This window comes from Octopus bimaculoides, chromosome 27, assembly GCF_046866305.1.
Source record: "Octopus bimaculoides isolate indiv1 chromosome 27, ASM4686630v1, whole genome shotgun sequence".
Taxonomy (NCBI): Eukaryota; Metazoa; Mollusca; class Cephalopoda; order Octopoda; family Octopodidae; genus Octopus; species Octopus bimaculoides.
In genome coordinates this window covers 12,644,670-12,650,669 of record NC_142954.1, presented here as the reverse complement: position 1 = coordinate 12,650,669, position 6,000 = coordinate 12,644,670, and the positions used below count along the sequence as shown (strand labels likewise).

The window sequence follows — 6,000 nt, the reverse complement described above, 5'->3', positions numbered from 1 at the left end:
TAGGGAGAAAGGTGGAGGAAAGAGGAAGGGGAGGAGGGAAGGAGGAGAGAGATGGGAGGGGAAGAGAAGGGGAAAAGGGGAGGAGAGGAAAAGAAAAGGGAGAGGGACAGGAGATAGAGGAGGGCAACAAAGGATTACAGAGAAGAGGAGAGAGAGAGGAAAAGGAGGGGAGAAGAGGGAGGGTGAAAGGGAGAGAAAGAGGAGGGAAAGGAGAGAGAGAGAGAGACGAAGGGAGGAGAGGTGGGGAGATAGGTGATGGAGGAGATAGAAGGAATAGGAGGAAGGGTAAGAGAAGAAAAGATGCTGGTTAGAAGAGGAGAAAGAAGAGAAAGAGAAGGAAGCAAGGGAGGAGAAAGGGACATAGAAGAAAAGAGAAGGGGAGGAGGGGGAGGGAGGGGGGGAGAGGGGGAGGGAGGAGGAGGAGGGAGGGAGGAGGAGGAGGGAGGAGGAGGCGGGAGGAGGAGGATGGAGGAGGGAGGAAGTGATGGAAGTGATGGAAGAGGAGTAGGAAGAAAAAGGGAGTAGCCAGGCTCATGGGCCCTGTTTCCCGGTTTCAATGGCGTATGCGTTTCCCAGCTGGACGGGACGCCAGTCCGTTGCAGCGTTACTCATTTTTTCCAGCTGAGTGGACTGGAGCAACGTGAAATGAAGTGCTTTGCTCAAGAACACAATGCGTCGCCCGGTCCAGGAATCAAAACCACAATCTTATGATTGTGATGCTGACACCCTAACCACTAAGCTACACACCTCCACTATTATTACTAAGAACATCAGATATTATTATTAAGGACACCATAGACAAGACCTGGCTACTTATGGATATGTCACTACCATCTGACAAAACTGTACTGGCCAAGGAATACCATAAACTTTTCAAGTATAAAGACCTTGAAATTGAAATAAGCAGGATGTGGCACCTGAAGATGGAAACAATACCAGTTGTGATTGGATTATTTAGGGTCCAAGAAAACAATCAGTGGTTTCCTTGGAAAAATTCTAGGAAAATCTAGCATATACAAACTCAAGAAAATAGTATTAAATAATAAGGCTCATGTTTTACATCAGTTGTCATTGTAATCTATATTCTGGAAACTTCTTTCCCTCTACCTTCTGTTATTACTTGAGTTGGAGAATGAAAAGCCAACAGGACAGGAAGGTGCGCTGAATAATAACATTACACAACAATGTCCACCCTAGGCTACTGGTTGTTGCTCGTTAAGTCTTTGGTATGAAGACAAATACCAAAGGAGGAGAAGGAGGAGGAGGAAGAGAAAAGAAGAACTGCAGAATCAGCACAGGTATAACATGTTGGAAACAAAGATCTGATATTGATTTCAAAGGGTTGGAAAGAAAAAAAAGTCAAAGACTGTGGGGCGAGGGGGAAAGAGGAAACACGGAACACTAAGGCAGAGTGGTTACACATCATGAAAAAAAAAACAATATAGATTCTTGGCGAGAATACTTTAACCCATTACCTACCAGTGATCTCAGATGAGATCACTTAAAAATTACAAATTTCGTAATTATCTGTCAATATTTACACATATCTAACCGTTTTGCTATATCTACTAGGTATATTTCTCCGATATTCAAATGAGATTTGCTAATTTTTCACCCAATATCTCGCTCATTTCTATTTAAAATGTCATTTTGAAATGTTATTTTGATCATTCCAGCGTGTTTCTAAGGCTGTTTTATACTAGAAATCAAAGCTTCATGAAAAAAATTCCAGTTAATAGAATTATGGGAGGTAATGGGTTAAGCAAGTTGGATGAGCAATGAGTAAGTAGAAAGGTAAGCAACTGGAAAGCAGTAGGCCCAGATAGAGTTCAGGGGTATTGGGTGAAGAAATTTACAGAATGTCATGAAAGGATCATTACGACCTCCTTCGGTCATGAATGACCATAGGATTGCACCTAAGAAGTTACCCTCTGAGGCACAAGTCCGGGCAAGGCTGTTTATGGAAGACCAGCAGTCACCCATGCATACCAGCCTCTCCTCTCCATGCCACTGATGTTATCCAAGGGAAAGGCAAAGGCCGATACAGCTTGGCACCAGAGACGCACAACTCATTTCAACTGAGTAAACTGGATCAACATGAAATAAAACGTCTTGCTCAAGAACAACACACAGCCTGGTCCAGGAATCAAACTCACAACCTCATGATCATAAGCTTGATGCTCTAACCACTGAGCCATGCGCCTTCACTCATGAAACGATAGTGGAATGGTTAAACATATTACTTCAAGACCACAAAGGAAATCCAGGCTGGTAATGAAATTTTGAGTGGATATAATTCATTTCTGTAGTAAAAGTGTAACTCTTTAACTGCCAAGTTAAATTCCATGGTTATTCCAATAACAATGTAAGATATCTACCAAATAACACTGTGGAACAAAATCTTATATTTTTTTTTTTCTGTTTTGGTCAGTAAGTGTTATTTCCAATTTGCTTCTATCTCGAAATCAAAGGAAATCACTACTATTCCCTTCAAACTTTGCTTTTGTCACTTGGACGTCAATGTTTCCAAACTGACCTATTTTCCATTACATTTCAGACAGATTCAGTGCTGAGTTGCTAAAGCAGAAATATCGTTATAGCAAATATTCTGCTTAATACCACCGATTTGCTTGTCAGTTGCTTGAGCTTAACCACTCGAGCATGTCCCTTAGTGACTGACAATATGTACATCTCTGAATATGAGCAGGAGTAGTGAGGGGAGGCATCATAGCCATGTGTTGAGAGGGATTCTTTGGAGTTTCAATAAATGTAACGAAAGCAAAGTTTGAAGGGAATATTAACCATTTTTCATACTTTCTCGGGGTAAGCAAATAGGAAATAACAATTGCAAGTCATGTTGCCTCAATAAGTTAGACATATCTCAACAAAAAAATTTTCAAATGTGACATTCCTGAACAAAACTGCTTTCTGCAGTTAAGAGTAATGAAATTTTGAGTGAATATATCTGATTTCTGCAGTAAAAGGCTTAAAATTTTTTGACCCTTTCCAGTTGTTTTTTGAATTATAAAATAAAATACGAGTCTCATGGCTGGCCAGTAACGTATTTTTCTGCATTATATGGATTATTTATCCTGATCATGCTATTTATAGCATTATCACACGTTTGAGAAATAAATTTATTTCTGTATCTTACAATACATCTCAACGCTTCTAAAAAACAAACTTTGTTTGTTTACTTTCATCGTAAAGTTGAATTTAATGTTAGCGTCTCATGAAGCTAAATTTATAAGTTCTAAAATTGCAGAAGAATTCGTTGCTGGGCAGTTTAGTTTAATGGTAAAACACTTGACGCGTAATCACAGAGATGTGAGTTCAAGTCTCATGGCTGGCCAGTAACGTATTTTTCTGTATTATATGGATAATTTATCCCGATCACGCTATTTTCAGCATTATCACTCGCTTGAGAAATAAATATATTTTTGTATCTTAAAAAACAGAAAAATGTCTTACCATCCTTTTTGTAATATAATATTTCCACTTGTTTTTCTTCAGATCCCTGTACAGCTTCCTTGATCTGTACAATAGCATAGGCATTTGTTAGCGGGCCGTGAAGGAAGTCACACAGGCAAGATTTTTGCATGACCTCCGCCCGCGAATATCCTGTCAACTCACAAAATCCATCGTTGCAAAATATAATGGGTATATTCTCAACCTGCGCATTTGCGATTAAGAATTTCCGGTCTGAAAAAAGACAAAAAAGAAAAGATTGAAGAAAATGAAACAGAAGTAAAAAAATTTTTTTAAATGCAATTACATAGATGAAATAATTTACTAACAATCTGCGATTCTTCAGGGAATATAGCTTCTCTGTTTAATGAAAATTGAGCAATTAAACAGACAGAAATAAATGGTGTGGGAGAAATGTAGGAGAGGTAAAGAGTAAGCTAAAAGCAAAAGAGTAAGAGAGTAATATCATCATCATCATCATCATTGTTTAATGTCTGTCTTCTATGCTGGCATGAGTCAGATCAGGGGTTCTCAACCATTTTTTATCTATGGACCCTTCTGATTACTGTTTTGTTCTGGTGGACCCCCACCCTCATAGCCATTCGATGTTTAAAAACTAGTCTCATAGAAACTTCTTTCAAAATTCCTATTTTGTTATATCTGAAAAAGAAGCAAATTCTAAAGCACGGATTCGCAACCATTTCTTATCTACAGGCCCCTTTGAGAGCTATTTTATTCTGGTAGACCCCTCATAGCCATTCAATGTTTAAAAACTAGTTTTATAGAAACTGCTTTCAAAATTCCTATTTTGTTTTTCCCACATTAGTGTAGGTTGAACTCTGTAAAACATAAAAGAAAGAAACTGAGCTGTTTCTTGCAATCATCATCTTTTAATATCCACTGTCCATGCTGGCATGGGTTCGGCAGATTTACCAAAGTAGGCAAGATGGGAAGCTGCACCAAATTCCAGTCTGATTTGGCATGGTGTCTATGGCTGGCTTTCCTTCCACATACATCTAAACCAAATTTTTCGTGAGGTGGGGGGACCTTAAATTACTATTGTAGATTCCCAATTTACTACTTCGATGTGAAGACCCCACAAATTTTTTATGTGGACCCTCATTGGCCACATGGACCCTGGTTTGACAGTTCAACTGGATCTGACAATTCGCAGGACTGCACCAAACTCCAATGTATACTTTAGCATGATTTCCACAATTGGATGCTCTTCCTAATGATATGCAGTCCTGGGAAGTAGAGTCTTAAGTTTTTCAGCCATTCCCATTACCTGACCAGACACATTGAGACCATCTTCTTCATGGTGCTTCACTAGATTGCTTTGAGTTCTGCCAGTAATTTTATCCTGTGTGATGCAGTGTGGTGAGCATAGTTGGGATCAGTAGTCTAAGTGGTTGAGATCAAATGTCCTCAAGAAGATCATCATGGTTTCTAGGGCCCAAGAGACCAGACACCAAGTCCCTATAATGCAAGCAATGGAGGGGGGGGACCTACTAAAGACATCCAAGGTGCAATGATGGTAGGGCTAAACTGCATGGTGGACTAAGTCTACAATGAAATAGAATACTAAGGGCTAAAACAAACACAAAGTATTTTTGTCCAATATTTTAACAACTCTGTGGGTCCCCTACTATAGACTGATATTTTATCATATCAACCCCTAAAAAAATGAAAAGCAAAGTTAACATAGGTAGGATTTGAACTCTGGACATAGAGAGCTGGAACAAGTACCACAAGGTCCTAACAATTCCTCCAAACAAACACCTTGAGTAGGTATTTTATATTATCAACCCCCAAAAGGATAAAAGTCAAAATTAACCTTCCTTGGCAGGATTTGAACTCAAAATGAATAGTATTGGAACAAATACCACAAGATATGCTCTAACAACTCTACCAATTCGCTACCATAAATTAATTAAAACGCTCATTACTAAATTCCATGTATATAAAAGCGTTTTATTGAAATAATTAAAATAATATCAATAATTGAGTTAATGATGTCTTTTAAGTCACCGTGTTATATATAATTAAGTATTTAATGATCACTATATTAATTTGTGTTAATAATAACTTAACTATTGGTTTGAATTGCAGATAGCATCTATAAGTAATAAACATCAATGACTTTTTTTTATAATTTTAAATGCCTTTCCAATAACAAGAAATTTGAACTCAGTACAATTTCTCATACTTCATGTTCTATGTGGCATTTTGCTTTATGTTCTAACAATTCTGGTAATCCCCACACATCATAATAGGTGTAGGCATGGCTGTGTGGTAAGTAAGAAGCTTGCTTCCCAAACCACATGGTTCCGGGTTCAGTCCCACTGCGTGGCACTTTGACCAAATGTCTTCTACTATAACCTCAGGCTGGCCAAAGTCTTGTGAGTGGATATGGGAGACAGAAACTGAAAGAAACCCATCATGTGTATGTGTGTGTGTGTGTGTGTGTGTGTGTGTGTGCGTCCCACTACCACTTGACAACTGGTGTTGGTGTGTTTACATCCCTGTAAC

At 38.7% G+C, this 6,000-nt stretch overlaps 1 protein-coding gene across 6 annotated transcripts in view; it reads right to left on the bottom strand.

Annotated features, from left to right (window-relative positions):
• Positions 1–6,000, bottom strand: part of LOC106881904 (voltage-gated inwardly rectifying potassium channel KCNH6) — a 258,767-nt gene that overhangs the window by 166,688 nt on the left and 86,079 nt on the right. For all 6 annotated transcript variants that reach the window (XR_016238608.1, XR_016238607.1, XM_089343317.1 and 3 more), the window contains exon 2: positions 3,472–3,702. Coding sequence is in view for 4 of the 6 variants with exons in the window: in XM_089343317.1 (XP_089199443.1) it covers positions 3,472–3,702 (231 nt within the window). In the remaining 2 variants the exon portion in view is untranslated. The remainder of the gene's footprint in view (positions 1–3,471; positions 3,703–6,000) is intronic.